The following is a 16,800-nucleotide window of genomic DNA, read 5'->3' on the forward strand; positions in this document are numbered from 1 at the left end:
TGCATCACAAAGCCTGGTGTGACTTGGCTTAACAAAGGATTCATTCAAAAGTCTGTGGCAAGCTCACAATTACCCTTCAACCTTACTTGAGGTTGTAGAGTTTTTCCTAACTAGAGTCACTAAGAAGGATTTCTCTGTTAGAGAATGCAGACATTTTCACTGTTGGCAGACTGCCAAGATGGTAACTTTATTATAGAATTTATGAAGCTACAGTTTAGTAACGTGCAGAATTTATGAAAGGGGGGAGAGAGAGAGAGAGAGAGGATGATGATTTTATATAAACCCCAGGTTCCTAAATTTTCTATGTATTTTTTTTAGTACAAAAACTATGACATCACTGAAGCATTTGAGAGTCACCATGAAATCCCAGAAAAAATATAATCGACTCAGAAGCAGTAATAAAAAAAAACAACCAGAGAGGCACACAGATTTTTAAAAGGATTTTTATACTATATTAAAAAACCACAAAATAAAAAAGGGATCCGTCAACATGTATCTTAGAAGTCCTTCCAAGAGTCCCAGTCTCCAACAGCCACTGAAGCTGCTGCCTTTCTCTGTGTGCTCAGTTGCAGCTCACTTAAGGATCATCAGAGATGACTCCAGTTCTTAAAATCAAACTTGTTCCGCCAAATCCAAGACCCTGAATTTATCCAAATTGTAGAAACATGCTTTTACCACCCGTCCACCAAAATACCTCCCATTCAGATCAACAACAGCTAAAAGGCAAACAAAAAGATAAGTTAATATAGGTATTCGATACATTTTAATTAAGCAATAGCTTTAACATAAGCAATAACTTTAATATAAATAAGAGTAAGAAATCAAAATCTAAAGATTTCTTTAATAGTCGGAGGTATAACTTACCTTTAATTGCTGATTCAACTCTCTCAAATTCTAAAAATATTCGCACTGCTTCATCATCAGGGGCACCGGGGATCTGGGAAAGAAGCATAATGAGTAGTTACTGTTTGAGGTATTACTTGTGTTAAATATTCTAATTTTCACCACATGTGGACAAGTAGTCAATTATCAAAGAAATAAGTAACACGTGTTCATCGTAAAGACCATACTGATGTCTGTTGTGTGAAGGCGTGTGTTAGGAACACACAGCTAAGCCAGGCGGCCTCGATTCCTGAGGGCCCCACGTAGTGACCTGGGTTCACACACAGCAACAGCATCAAAGAAAGGACAAGGGGGGGGGGAGTATTTATTTTATTGCAGTTCTGTTCTACCACTGAGCTACATCCCAGCCCTTTTTAAATTTTGTGAGACAGGCTCTTGCTAAGTTGCTTAAGTGGGGTTTGAATTTGTGATCCTCCTGCTTCAGCTTTGCAAGTCACTGGGATAAAATCTTTAAAGAAGAAGATTGGTGCTCTAATTGCTGTCACAGTAGACCCAGCTTTCTAAGCCCTCCAAGACACGGCTCCTCACCATCTATGTAAACCCACCTCCTACTGACCCCGCATGCCTGCCTGTCCATTCTGGTCGTCCTCCTGTCTCCGACTATCCCAATCTCAGCACCTTCTGTCTCCCCACAAATCCCTCCCACCTGTTATTTCAGAGCTCAGCTCGCATCTGATAGCGTCCACAAAGCCTTCTCTATCGGCTGCTGATGTGATCCTTTTCCTGGCTCCTATACTCAATAGTCAATATTTATTACCAAATCTGGCGACTGAATGTTCTCTAGTTATTAGGCTTGTGTTTGTTTCTTCAACTGAACACACCCCTGGGAGCACAGAAGATCCTCCTACATCCTAAGTGCTCTCAATATAGTACAGAATGTGTGAAAGACCCTACGTACACACTGGCCAAAGACCGAAGCCAAAGGCACCTGAATAAGTACCAAGTCCACTCGAGAGATTTAGTCACTATATCCACACTGAACCTCCACCAGAAAATAAACCATTTTTACTTCTTCAACAAATAAAATGTGTAGTTGCTTCTATTTTTGTGTTTAAAACTTACACATGAGAAGTGTAACTAGCCAGTATCTGTCACCTTCTACAGTAAGACAGTGTTACTTAGAGCAATAATCTCTCTATAGAAAATGTTTTATAGTCAAGTCGGGCGTGGTGGCGCACGCTTTTAATCCCTGTGCTTGGGAGACTGAGACAGGAGGATCGCACGGGTTCGAAACCAGCCTCAGCTACTTAGTGAGGCTCTCAGCAACTTAGTGAGACCCTGTTCCAAATAAAATATAAAAAAGGTCTGGGAGTATAGCCCGGAGGTAGAAAGCCTCTGGGTTCCACCCCCAGTACCACTACCACCAGAAAAATAAAAGTTTTGTAATCTACCAATTACATTTAAAAACATAAAAAAAGTCTTACCTCAAATATCACACATTTTCCGACTTTGCCATATTTTTCACATTCTTCCTTGGTTTCTACTTCCAAGTCTTCATCCACCTCTCCCGCACCAACCATGTTCTATAAACAAACAAAAAATTTAAGTGCCAAGTATAATTTACAAATATATGTAGCAGAGGTTTTTTTTTTTTTTTGTGGTACTGGGTGTTGAACCCAAAGGCATTATAACTCTGAGCTACACTCCCAGCCATATATTATTTTTAATTTTGGTACTGGGGATTGAACCGAGAAGCATTCTATCTCCAAGCTGTTTTACCTCCAGCCCGATTTTATTTATTTGGAAACAGGGTCTCACTAACTTGCTGAGTTGCTGAGACTGACTTTGAACCTGTGATCCTCCTGTCTCAGTCTCCCAAGCGCAGGGATTAAAAGCGTGCGCCACCACCCTGGCTATTTTATTTTTATTTTGAAATAGGGTCTCACTAGGTTGATGAGAATCTCACTACTTGTTGAGACTGTCCTGGAATCTGTGATCCTCCTAAGTAATAGAATTATAGGCAAGTGCCACCATGCCTGGCTGCAACTTTTTTTTTTTTTTTTTGGTGGTACTGGGGATAGAACCCAGAGGCTTTCTACCTCTGGGCTATACTCCCAGACCAATTTTTTTATATTTTATTTGGAAACAGGGTCTCACTAAGTTGCTGAGAGCCTCACTAAGTAGCTGAAGCTGGCTCAAAACCTGTGCGATCCTTCTGTCTCAGCCTCCAGTGTGCACCGCGTCTGGCTACAACAGAGTTTTACAAATTAGACTCTCTTTTATCATGGCAAATATTCTTAATTCTAAATAACATAATAAAAAATTCACTCCCCAAAGTAGCCAGATTATTTATTCACTCATTTATATATGGTACGGGGGACTGAAACCAGATGCATTCTACCTTTGAGCTTTATCCCCAGCCTTTTATTTTTTTGTTCTGAAACAGGGTCTCCATAGGTTGCTGACGCTGGCCTTGAACCTATGATCCCTCTGGTCTCAGATTCCCAAGTACCGGGATTCCAGGTGTGCGCCCCCATACCTGGTATTATTGTGAACATACATTAATCACTGAAAGGTTATGAGAGCATGTATGTAAGTACCAAACGTGTAAACTACGTGGAAGTTCTGGCAACTTCAAATATTTTAAAGTCAATACTCACTGCAGTATTAAGCAATGTATTCAGCAAAGAAAACTCTCAGTGAAAAGAATGTAAAACTGGTCTTACATGGATCTACTCAAGGGCTTCATTTGTACAGTAATTCAATTCCCTTTAACTTTTAGGAACTGGTGGGGAGAGGGGAGGATGGAGAGACACACAAAGCCAGAGCACACAGGCCCCTTTCCCTGGAATCTTACCCTCAGCAGGACCACTTTGGTAGGACACTTCAGTATTTCAGTTAATGGGTTTGAGTCGGACTTCTTGGCTGCATCTGTATCAAAACGTAGCGGCACATGTTACCCAATGACTCCCATCCCATCCTTTCGGTCCCTGAGCCACCCTCAGTATTAGTGCGATCAGTCTCTGCTGGAAAAGCATCTGCCCTGCTTTGGTACGTTCAGCTTTTGCTCACCCCACCTCCTAAGGATCTGACAGCGCATGTGGATTATGACCTTCCTGAGGAGTCTCACCTTGGAGTTCATAATTCAAGATGACGAGCCCACAGTAATAAGCAGTTAATCATCGAGCCACCAGTTGACTCCCTTCAGATAGTGTCACAAGTTGAGATAACTTGATTTTTGGTATTAACATTCAGGCTGAGTGGCTACTTCCTAAGACGTGCATTCACGGGACTATCAGGAAAGTTTTTTTCTCATTTTAGGAAAGAGAATTTAACTAAGGGACTCAAAATCACCTAAATTTTTCTGTTTAAGATGTTAGTTGCATTCCTATATGCCCTCAGTAAAGAACAGATTATAAAAACCAAGTGAAAATAAAACACCAACTAGGAGCTGGGCGTGGTGACGCACACTTGTAATCCCCGCGCTTGGGAGGCTGAGACAGGAGGATTGCACAGGTTCGTAGCCAGCCTCAGCTACTTAGTGAGGCTCTCAGCAACTTAGTGAGAACCTGTTTCCAAATAAAATATAAAATAGGTCTGGGAGTATAGCCTGGAGGTAGAAAGCCTCTGGGTTCCACCTCCAGTACACCAAAAAAATAAATAAAATAAAACACTAACTAGGCATCATCTGTGCACAGACTACAAAGCAACATTCCATCTTATAGCGTGAAAAGCCTTTAAGAAAATGAGAACCCACATCTCCAGGGGAAAGCAGAGAAGACCTCTGGAGAGGAGGTAGACAGGTAGATATATCCACTGGTATGATGCACCTGGCTATCCTGCGTGCTACAGAAACATAAATTGCCGCGTTGTGGGGCTGCCTTTCCCTCTGGACTAAGGGACAGCGCTCCTGAGCACTCACCCGGGGCCTCGCCCTTCTCTGTGGCGTCGCCCACGATGATCTTGCCGCCCCGCTTGCTGGTCTTCTCCACGGACAGGGCAGTGCTCAGCCCTTGCTCGTGCTTGCCCAGCCCCTGGCCTTCCCGGAAGCCGTACTTCTGCATGATCTTGTGTGCCACGGTGCCGCTAGGAGGAGCAGGACGGAAAGGACCTTAGAGGCGAAGCCACCACCTGCGGCACAAGCTGGACTTGGGCCACAACCACCTCCCACTGCACAGAGGAAGCAAATCCCACAAGGCGCTGAGGTCACGTATGTAACAGTAGGTCTTTGCATGGAAGCTGTGGGGATATTCAGGATCAAAGAAAAGTAAGAAGTAAACGAGTATAACCCAGGACATCCTCGGGTGATCTGTGAGAAAAATTTGTTTCTCCAGACTCTTGTTAAAAAAAAAATACGAGACTCAAGCCAGGCATGGTGGCACATGCTTGCAATCCCAGCATTCAGGAGGCTGAGACTGGAGGATCATGGCTCACAGACAGCCTCAGCTATTTAGTGAGGTCCTCCACAACTTAGTGAGACCCTGTCTCAAAATAAAAACTAAAAACAGGACTGGGGTGTAGCTTGGAAGTCGAATGCCCCTAGGTTCCATCCCCAGACCAGAAATAAAAAATAAAAAACTAGATTCCTTGTATGCTCCTAGACCTACGCTGCTACATAAGCTTATGACCAGAGTTCCAGAGTAGTTGTTGTTATTGTTGTTGTTGTTATTATTATTATTATTTGCAGTACTAGGGATGAAACCCAGGGGCATTCTACCTCTGAGCGACACCCCCCAGGCCCCACTTTTTATTCTTTATTTTAAAACAAGGTCTCACTGAGTTGCAAAGGGCCTCACTAAGCAGCTGAGGCTGTCCTCAAACTGTGATCCTCCTGTCTCAGCCTCCCAAATGCTGAGATTACAAACATGCGCCACCACACCCAGCTCTGAAGAGAGTTACTTAAAATAGTATCCTTTTAAAAAAAGTATAAAACTTCGGACAGTGAAAATGATTGTTTATCTAAATAGCATAGTAGTTAGCTGCTTGTGGTGGCACATGCTTTTGATCCCAGCATTGGGTGGCTGAGACAGCCTCAGCTACTTAGTGAGGCACTTTGCAACTCAGTGAGACCCTATTTCAAAATAAAAAATAGGGCTTGGGGGATAGCCTGAAGGTAGAATGCCTGTTGGTTCCATCCTCAGTACCGCAAAAAAAAAAAAAAAAAAAAAAAAAAAAAAGACAAAAACAAAAAAAACAAACAACAAAAAACAAGCATAGTAGTAGTTTCAATAAAAGACTTTTAAATGATGGAAGCCTTAGAGATTATTTGTTTAACTGATGAGAAATAAACTATGGCCAACATTAGGTAAATAGCTTAAGGTTCACTAGAAGCAAATCATGTCATTTAGAAATCATTTCTATAAGAATTAATTGTAGAATTAAAATCAGGATCCACAACTTTTTTTCTTTTTGCAGGATTGAACCCAGCGTCATTCTACCTCTGAGCTACACGCCTAGCCCTCTTTTTTATTTTTTATTTTGAAACAGGGTTTCACTAAGTTGTGGAGGGCCTGCCTGCCTACCTGAGGCTGGCTGCGAACCTGTGATCCTCCTGTCCCATCCTCCCAAGTACTGAGATTACAAGCATGAGCTACCATGTCCAGCTTCAGAACTCTTAATTCTTAGTCCTCTGCTTTTCTCTAACAGTGCAATAGCTTTCATCTTGTATTTTGAGAAGCCTGATGGGTCTCGGGGCACACCACCTCGCAACAGATACTGGTTAAGTTTGGATCACAATGCCCTCCTTCCTCTAGAATGCACCCAGCTTTTCATGTATTTAATGTCTTTTAAGGTTGTGTTTTGAACAAGCTATTCTAGGGTCAAAAAAGAGAATTACTAGACGTGGCTGAAGTGTATCACAGCGCATCTTATTTTTTCCTTTGCAGTACTGGGGATTGAACCTATAGGTATGAAGTACACATCTAATTCCTATTTTTAAGGGAATTAAACAAAAAGTCAGTTTTTATCATGGGAGGGGACAGAAGCACCTTCTACATCTATTCAATCCTCCAGCATACATTCCAGGCTAGCACTAGCTAATAAAACAGCAATGGAAATGTTTTATATCTGAATTGCAAATTACAGTCACCATTAACTGCATGTACTTACTGAGCACTTGAAATGAGACTAGTATGACTAAGGAAATAAAGCTTAAATCTTAAATTTTACTTATTTCAAATTATTATTATTATTATTATTATTTTTTTTTTTTTTTTTTTTTGCAGGTTTGGTGATGGAACCCAGATGACCTTAAGGCTATGCTCACTTTGTCAGGGGAAATAATGTTACTTACCCCTTGGAGACTACATCAGCTCTAATTCATATGAGCTACTTTATATGCAAATGTTATGTAAATAACTATAAATAATAATCAGAAACAGTTCCTATCTAGAGAAATAATGTTTAACATTTAAACTAGTAAAAACTTGTATTAGAGGGTTTCTGTTTTGTAAAAATACTATGTTAGAACACACCTCAGGTAACTTGAACGCTAACTGTTGAGCCAGGCACTATCTGACTGAACATAACAAGTGTCTCCAATAAACTCAAACATCCTCATGTTTAAGTGAGCTGCATCTACTGAAAGAGCCATCAACACATTCCCGTTGTAGACTGTTTCTCAAGCCATTAGAATAGGAGTCGTTACCCCATATTGGCAAGGAAGGAGTTGCTGGGCCCGGTTGGCGACCTCGGTCTATCAGGCTCCTCGTACACGGGGGGAGGAATAGCAGCTTTGGAAGACTGTGACCGAGGCCTTGAGTCCTCTTCATAAGGAAAATCTCGGGGTACTGCCAAAGAAAAGTAAAGCAGGTTCACCAAAGTGCTAGAAAACATTTGAAACTGTGTTTAAATCAGTTACTTTCTTTTTGGTACTAGGGGTTGAACCCAGAGCATTCGACCTCAAAGTTACACCCCCAGCCTTTCTCTAAGGCTATCCCTGAACCTGCCTCCCATGGACTAAGATTACAGGTATATGCCACTGCGCCTGAATTCAGTTACTTATCTTGAACTGATTTTTCTTTACCACACAGAGAAAATCAAATTAAAGCCTCTACCTGACTTCACATTTATTCCAATGCTCACGTCCCCTTAGACGTCCTTGTGACAACTACTGGTACACTCGAAAGTCCTCATTTAAATGAGGATTCTCGCCTGAGTCCTCAAGATTTCCTGTGTGGTCCAAAAAGAGATGCCCATTTGATTCTCTGAGCACCTATGAACCCATCTTCACTCTAACTCAGCCTCATGAGACCATAAAGATCTTTGAGGTCTTTATGACCACATTCTGGAACAGTAGTTTTCAACCTTAGCTATACATCAGAATCATCAGGAAGCTTTAAAACCATCCAAATACCTGGACTAATTCCCAGAGACTGGACTCAACTGGAATTTATTGTCAGTTGTTTTTACACAGTAAATATTTAAGAGTACTTAAAAAGTTGTCTTTTTTTTTTTTTTTTTTGTGCACTGAACTGGGGGTTGAACCCAGGGGAATTCTACCTTTGAGCTTTGTCCCCAGCCCTATTTTTTCTTTATTTTGAAGCAGAGTCTCTCTAAGTTGTGAAGGGCCTCACTGAGTATTTAAGGTTGACTATGAATCTGTGATACTCCTGTCTCAGCCTCCCAAATACTGGGATTACAAGAGTGCAACACCACACCCGCCTCAGTTGTCTTCTTTTTAACATAAAAAAGTAACAGGTATTAAAGAATAATATAGATAACTGCATTTTCTACCTCTGAGCTACACCCCCAGCCCTATTTTTATTCTTTTTTTTTTTTTTTTTTTTTTTTAGAAACAGGGTCTAGCTGAGTTGCAAAGAACCTACGTAGCTGAGGCTGTCTGCAAACCTGGATCCTCCTCTTATGATAAGTTTGGAATAACTCAGAGGATTGGAAAATTATCTGAATGATATACCAATGTCTACCCCCAATCTACAAATTCTACAAAGCTCAGCAGACATGCTTGGGCAATGTATTTAAATGGACACATGGACACACACCAGCCTTGAGACAGAATGGAAAAAAATTAATCAAGGAAGACACTGCCCCCTTGTGAAAGGTCATAAATATAACAGGCTCTAAAAACCCGTAAAAAAACCCAACATGATCTACTGTTGTTTTAACTCCAAATGAACTTAAGGTCTTGGTGGAGATCCTGCTGTATACAACGGTAGGCTCTGGGCATAGTGATGCCAAGGCTTGAGTGAGGGGCAGAAGGAGCAGGAGCCTCAGGCTCTGCGCCCTGACAGTGATCGCCAGGCTGTTTCGCTCTAACTCAGAAATCTAGAAAGCCAAGCTTAGATTTCCCACAATTGGGTTAAAAATTTGTATCAGAGCTGAAAGCCAGGTGTGGCAGCGCACACTTGTAATCCCAGTACTTGGGAGGCTAAGACAGAAGGATTGCAGGTTCAAGGACAGCCTTAGCAACATAGCCAGTCTCTTAGTAATCTAGTAAGACCCTGTTTCAAAAACAAAAAAATAAAAGGGCTGGGGGTGCAGCTCAGAGGCAGAATGCCCCTATTCAGAATGCCCCCAACTCCAAAGGTAAGAAAGAGGAAGGTGTGATTACGTACACTCTTTGTCTTTCTCTACAAGGGAAGTGGGTGGGGCAATGGCAGCTCCTCCCATACCTGCAAAAACAAAAGTAACCATTAGAGCAGGACCCCCAAGGTGTGCGACACATTCCCTCTGCCATATCACCCACCCACTTCACACTTCCAGAAGTAAAAGAGAAAAGAGAAGGGCTGCTACTTTATTCTTCCTTCTAACCGCCAAGCAATTAAATACCTAAACCCAGGGTTTAAAAAGTGTGAAGATGTGGCAATATCTAGACAAATGGTCTTTACATAAAAGGCACTGGCGAGCCCCGGAATACAGGGACCAAGTAAGTGAACATTAAGGGAGAACTGCACAATCAGGGGCCTGGCAGTCACTTAGAAGAGAGTAATGAAGTACATGCTCAGAGCACTGCCCACCAGACACTTGCACAAACACGACCTCATCTAAGAGTCATGCGCCTCTGAAGCAGCTACTTGTTTCTAGTTTACAGATGAGAAAGTGGACAGACAGTGAATCAGCGGATGTAAGAAACCTGGTCCCCTGTGATGCCAAAGCTACCCCCAGCACACGGCGCACTCGCTCCTTTGCCAGGGTGCAAACCACTGGAACTGAGGTTTTGGCAGTGAGTCCTGGCTCCCCGGCGCCTATCAGGCACCGTCACTCCCCCTGCTGGGGTTTTCTGGGTGGAACATGTGGACACAAACAAAAGGTAAGAGAGATCTTTCCCATTTGCCATCCTAGAACCAGAGACACAAGTGGAGACTCGAAGGATATTTTTCATAGGTGTAAGCCCTAACATGTATCATGGCTCAATCACCAATTAGATAATAAAGAAACTGAACTGGCTGTAAAAATCATGCTGTATCATCATAAGATGCTCTCACACACGAATGTACTCGGCGTGGACCTGTATGATCTTGGTGCTTATCCCCAGAGCCTGAGGTTCCCTAGCCTTAGAACAGAGCGGGTAACAGCCTTCAGGGGTTTGAGGGTTCAGAGAGAGTCTGTGAAAGAGCTTCGAGCAGTGTGTCGTATCTGACCTACCACTAGAAGATCCAGATTCCTCATTTAACACTCCAGCTGTCCTGTCAACTAAATCAGGGAAGCACTAGCTATCCAAGCTGCAGTCTCTTCTGTTCCCCGTTTCTCTATTGCTTCCCGTATGAGAGGGAACAGAAGCCCTGGGACTCTGAGACAAGTGGGTTTTGCCTCACATATTATTTTCCAGTTCCATCCGTTTCCCTGTAAGTAACACAGTTTTGTTCTTCTTTATGGCAATTAAATTCCACTCTGTAGAAGCCACACTTCCTTTATCCACTCATCTGTCGATGGACCCCGGGCTGGTCTCTTCATTTGGCTACTGTGAATTGTGCTGCCATAAACCCGGGCATGCATGAATCACAAGGAGGCGGGAACCGACAGAACAGTGGAGGGGATGGAGGAGGAGGTGGGAAAGAGTTAAACAATGTGCCCACATAGGAAAGATCCAGCCTCACTAATATGTACAGATGCGGAGGCACACACGGAACGAAGGTGCATGGATGTTTATAACGCGTTGAGCCTGACTAGGATGTGTAAGTACAATGCATCAATAACAACAGATAGCATGCCTCCCTCTTCTCAATCCCTATTCAATCCTTGCTAGTATTGTTAGAAATTTACCTCAACCTCAGTTACAGTTCAAAGCCCCCACCACAGATCCTGCCTCCCGCCCCCCGTGAGAGCAGCTCGCCCAGAGAAGCCAGGCAGCTCCTGCTCGGGAGAGCCCCGTCTGGATGCTGTCCAGCGCCGACAGAAATGCGGCTGGACTGTGGAGAAGAGGTGGGTACGCCAGCCGGCCAGTCAGGCAAGGGCAGGAACAGAGTCCACGCTGTTTTTAAGGGATCCAATAAATGTTGGAAAGTGTTTGGGAAGCTCAAGAGAATATACGTGACAACACATACTGCACAACACGGGCTGCTGGGATCTTAGAGAAAAACCCATCCGAACAAATGTCCACTGAGTATGAGCTGACTGTGAGCGCCGCAGGCCGCGCCCCCACCGCGTGGTGCCCAGTTCCCGCCTTACTTCTTTTCCTCCTCTCGCGCTCATAGTCTTCATCCTCGTCGGAATCGGGATCTGGCCGCCTTGAAAACCCGCTGGCTTCATGTCTGTCTTTACGCCTCCTGCGAGAACAAAGGAGCCGACGCTCATCACAGGTGAACGGAGATGAACGGCGCGAGGGACAGGAAGCTGGCTGTCACTTGCACTTCCTCTTGGACAGAAAATATCCCACGCTTCCCATCTTCACCGTCCAAAAGGAATTAACCGCTCAAGTTTGCTGCCACGGTGAGATATGCGGACATTCTTAAAATCAATCTGATTCCTCACGCTAACTGCACAGACCCACCATGGTAACTAAGTTCAGTCCTGGAAACAGCACATCTCATTCATTAAAATCCTAGCGAACGTTTCAACTGCAGAACATCCCAAACCCAAGGAAAGAGGCTTACTTTTCCCTCTCTTCTATTTCCTTCTGTCTTTCCAGCTCCCGCTGCCTCTGTCGCTCCTCTCTTTGGCGCTTCACTACTTTTTCATAATCATTAGGAAACATAGGATCATATTCGTCAGCTAAGGGAATCAGAACTTCCCCTGCAGAAAACCCACTGGGAACAGGGTCCTGAGGAAGGTAAAAACGTCAAAGTAAGTACCATCTCCACATCTCATGAGCTTACTCACAGAATTAAGTCAAAGAACCAGAGAAAGGAGGCGCTGGGTAGGGCTAGTGTCCTTGAGTGCCCTTGCCCGCCCCGTCCAGGAAGCGCACGCTTTTCAGGTGCCAACAGTACTAAAGGCACGACACTGGTCTATAAATGTACTTTGTACTGGAGCACAACACCAATATGATCAAAACAGCTTCTGTTTAATCTCAAGAGATCTAAACCCGGGCCTGTACTCTACAGTCCACTGGACGTCCTGCATTCGAAAACAAACGCTTCAGCATTTCCTTATGACTAAAAATCAGGAGCGCTTATGATGATAAATAAAAGCGACTAGGAAAATAATCGTAGTCTCCTCCTAGGCCTTATCACTGAGAGTGCATTTTAACATACGGCTCCCAAAGGCTGGTTATGAAGTTATTAAAATAAGACTGTCAATACACTGGAACACATGAATATTTTTCAATTATTAAGACAGGAGAGTCACTAACAACTACTTGATTTATATAACAAAGTTATCAAAATGTGTCTAGGAAAACGATTGTCAAAATGAAGGTTAGTTGTCTGTCATTTTGAAAATGCAAGGAAACAGCTTCCACTGTATAAACCCGCTACGCTTAACAACGAACCACCCTTTCCTAAATGCTGTAGAGAAATGCACTTTTCTCAATCAAAAAAAGAGAAAAGAAATGCTAATACCCCAATACGTAAGGGAATAGCAGGGTAAAATTAAAACATGTTGTGGGTAAGTTTTTCTGCTGCTGGAAACAAATTGGCACTAAAACAAAATGGCCATGAAAATGACTGATGTCGTCTGAACTACCGCTTTGCAGACTCTCCTCGTCCTCCTTAGCGAGGCCAATAAAGCTATGCGTATATTTTTAAGCTTAGGTAATCTCTAGAATAAAAAGGCTAGGGTAGTATAAATACTCGATGATACCAAAAACTAGAAATAATTCATATGCAACATTAAGGAAAAAACTCCATACCAGGCAACGCAGTAATGCCATTAAAATGATCATACAGTTCTGCGGTTTTTGACATAGAGGACAGTTATGAAATGCTAAGTGACAACTGCAAGTTAGAAAACAGAAGGCGGAGGATCCAGGCATAAAAAGAGATTCCAAAATAAAGACTGCATTTCTAAAGGGCAGGATTAATGAGCTTTTTTATATTTTTGCACATATCTAGTTTCGGATTTTTCCTATTTTAAGTAGATAAATATTTAAATTAATAAATGCAAAAATGAAGTTGGAAACAGTAACCATACGCAAACTGCAGAGAGAGGGGAACCACGATGAAAGCTCCACGCGGGCTCACCTTGAGGCCGGCTGCTACGTGTGGCGGCGTGTCCACGACCTGCCGCTCGTCTGAGGAGCCGCCTCTCTTTAGGTCGATTACCGGGGCAAGGACTGTACTCTGCTTTGTCCTCTGGCTCTAAAATCATCAAAAACAAGAAAAGTATCCTGATGTTTCAAATTAAAATGCATACAATTTGCAACAAAGGCTTTATTTTTCTGTTTTCCATAACAAATCTTATTTATGTTGGTACCGGGGATTGACTTTAGGGGCCTTCTACCTGAGCCACACCCCCAGCCCTATTTTAGTTTGGATTTGGAAACAGGGTCTCACTAAGTTGCTGAGAGCCTTTGCTAAATCCTGGAGGCTGGCTTCAAACCTGCCATCCTGTCTCAGCCTCCCAGGTACTGGGATTACAGGCTTACCATCATGCCTGGCTTAACAGACCTTTAAGATGTAAGAAAATCATAATCTTTAGGCAATACCTTGCAATTCAATCATTACCATAGTCAGATGCTATTTTCTTTGGTCTATTAAAAAACACACCAGATTTCTTCCATTTTTCTGAAAAATTTAGGGTAAATCTAGGTATTTCAAATTTACATGTGAAATGACACGAGAGAAGCTCTACTCTGGGCTGCCTCCAGCTGCAGGAAGGCAGAGCGGCAGCTCCTTACACGGCACCTGTGTGCGCCTTGCACAAGCGAGGGGTTCATTCTGATATGCTGGGCAAAAGATATTAGGGGATTAGTAATTTTTTCCCCTTTCCTGTCTTTTTTATAATAAACCCACAGGGGGGAAAAAAGGAAATAAGGAATCGCCCATATGCATCCAACCTGTTAACAGTTTGCCTTATTCTCTCTACCACGTGCCTGTATTTTTTGCTGAATCATTTCTAAGAAACTTGGAGACAGGACGCTTCATCCCGAGCCCTGGAGCCGTGAGGATTCTCCTGCAGAACCACAAGCCTTCAAAGACAACGACTGCCCTGCTAGCAGGTCCTGTCCAGTTCAGATTCAGACTTCCCACGCTGTCCTCAAATGTATTTTAAATAGCTGATGGTTTTTTTTTTTTTTTTTTTTTTTTGGTGGTACTGGGGTTCCTGGAAGCCCTTCTACCTCCGGGCTACACTCCCAGACCTATTTTTACATTTTTATTTGGAAACAGGGTCTCCTAAGCCAGCGCGCGCGGCTGGCTTCAAACCTGCACGATCCTCCTGTCTCTGCCTCCCAAGCGCGGGGATTACAAGCGAGCACCACCACGCCCGGCAATAGCTGATGTTTTTTAAAACCAGGATCCCACCAAAGTTCCCCAAACTAGTTTGGTTTATGAGTGTGTTGATTTCCAAGAGGCTCTCCTCTCTGCCGCCACCCCCCATCTTCTCCTTCCTGTCTCCCTGCCACTGTCTTACAAAAGGCTGCATATTCTAGGCCTAATAACTTTCTGGTAGTCCAGTTTAATTTATTTTTCTATGCCCTGTAATTCCTGAGGACTGTCATCAAAGACCTGATCTGATTCAGGGCAAAGCCACTGGGTGCACCCACTTCACGGAGAAGCAGTGAGCTCCGCCCTGCACCACAGCCCCATAGGCCCAGCACTCCATGCTGTCCAGGAGCCATGCTAAGGCTGCCTACGTGGGCCGTTGTGATCCTGAGGCTTTCTGTTAGGAATGTTAAATCCTTCCCTTTGCAATTAATTAATTAATTGTATTGGGGATGGAACTCCAAGTTATACCCCCAGCCCTATTTTTTATTCTTTAGTTTGAAACAGAGTCTCACTAAGTTGCAGAGGGCCTCACTAAGCAGCTGAGGCTGGCCGAAATCTGTTCCAGTCTCAGCCTCCTGGATGCCGGGATTTGCAGTTTAAAGTTCTACAAACTTCCACTCATCACCACATGTCAGCAGTGATCAACACATGGTCAATTCTGTTTCCTTTATAGCCCTACCTCCTCTATCCAAGACTGGATTGTTTTTGAAGTCAGTCCTAGATGAAATAATTTTATCAACAAATATTTCAGTCTCTATCTTGAAAGAGTTTCTCTCAACATTTCCTTCATTATTGACGCCCCATCACGACATTCCTCCCCTCCCTGAAATTTTAGCACTAAAAACATACTGCATATCTGTTTACATATAATATTTATATCTGTGCTTTACAGAAACAAAAAGCAAGATCTTTTCATCCCCTGAGGACCAATAATAGACCAATATGGGGGTACAGCGCTCTTATGGATGCGTGCTCTAAAACATAAGGATCCTTATAAGAGTAAGCAAAGCATAATACCATTCTCATTCTAAGAATAGCTGACAATAACATTTAGTCAGCACTACCCACTCAACAACCACGTTTCAGTGTTTTACATATTGAATCATTTCAAGGACACTGCCAATGCCCAACAAATATACAACAGGACAAAGGCAAGTCCCACCTAGACTCTGAATAAGCGTACGGAGACGTCCCAACCATCGCCAGCTCTGTCTGATGCTCGCACGCAGCTCACGTATAGATAGAGCTTCTTCTAAACCAGGAGACGTGACTTGACGACCCTCGCTCCCGCGGCCTGGCCTGGAGCCAGCCCTTACAGAGGCTGGGTCTAGTGCTACCAAGCGTGCGTGGGGTACTGGGCACCGAACCCAGGGCATTCTACCGCCCGTCACACCCAGTCCTATTTTTTTTAAATTTGGAAACAAAGTCTTGATAGATGATGAGTTTCACTACTCGCTGAGACTGTCCTTGGACCTGTGAGCCTCCTGTCTCAGCCTCGCAAGGACTGGGATCACGGACGTGCGCTACCACATCAAAAGCTCAATCTCAGACACACTTGAGCACGACACCAGCACCACTGCTGCACCGTGAGAGCACTGCGCGGCTTCACTCCCACCCCAGGAGCTACTGTGTTCCCAGGAGCCAGGAGAAGCGAGTGAGCCTCAACTCTTCACCCCCACCACCCCACACACAGGGGCTTCGTACTGTCCACAAGGAAGAGGCGGACGGTGGCCCAGGCGGTGCCCGGCCTGCCTACCTTGGCCTGCGTGAGGGCTGCCTTCTTCACCTGAAGCTGGGACTGCAGGAGCTTGAAGTTCTTGGACCAGCCTTCTGTTTTGGAGTCACTGGTTTCCACGCCCAGGTCATCGTACAGGGACATCTTCTTTTCAGTTTAATGCTGAAAAGAAAGCAAGTTGGAGACTAAAACTGCAAAAATACAGCAAAGATTTTGAACCTTTCCACGTGAAGATCAACTCATGTCCGTGGGTGTGACGGCACAGGCCTGCAGTCCAGTAGCCCAGTGCTTGGGAGGCTGAGACAGAGAATCTGGGGTTGGAGGCCGGCAGGGGGAAGCTTAGCATTCACACGACAAGGCTGAGCATGCAGCTTAGAAGCTGAACGCCCTGGGTCTCCA

At 43.9% G+C, this 16,800-nt stretch overlaps 1 protein-coding gene across 1 annotated transcript; it reads right to left on the bottom strand.

Moving 5' to 3' along the window:
- Positions 1-612: 612 nt before the first annotated feature.
- Positions 613-16,545, bottom strand: RBM17 (RNA binding motif protein 17; the record flags this gene model as incomplete). Its single annotated transcript, XM_080717135.1, has 11 exons — positions 613-716; positions 865-937; positions 2,328-2,426; positions 3,701-3,774; positions 4,766-4,929; positions 7,490-7,631; positions 9,417-9,473; positions 11,470-11,567; positions 11,895-12,061; positions 13,422-13,538; positions 16,423-16,545. The coding sequence occupies 11 exons, from the start codon at positions 16,543-16,545 to the stop codon at positions 613-615; spliced, it is 1,218 nt and encodes a 405-aa protein (XP_080573261.1).
- Positions 16,546-16,800: the final 255 nt, after the last annotated feature.

The sequence above is a fragment of the Muscardinus avellanarius genome, assembly GCF_963383645.1.
Source record: "Muscardinus avellanarius genome assembly, chromosome: 20".
Taxonomy (NCBI): Eukaryota; Metazoa; Chordata; class Mammalia; order Rodentia; family Gliridae; genus Muscardinus; species Muscardinus avellanarius.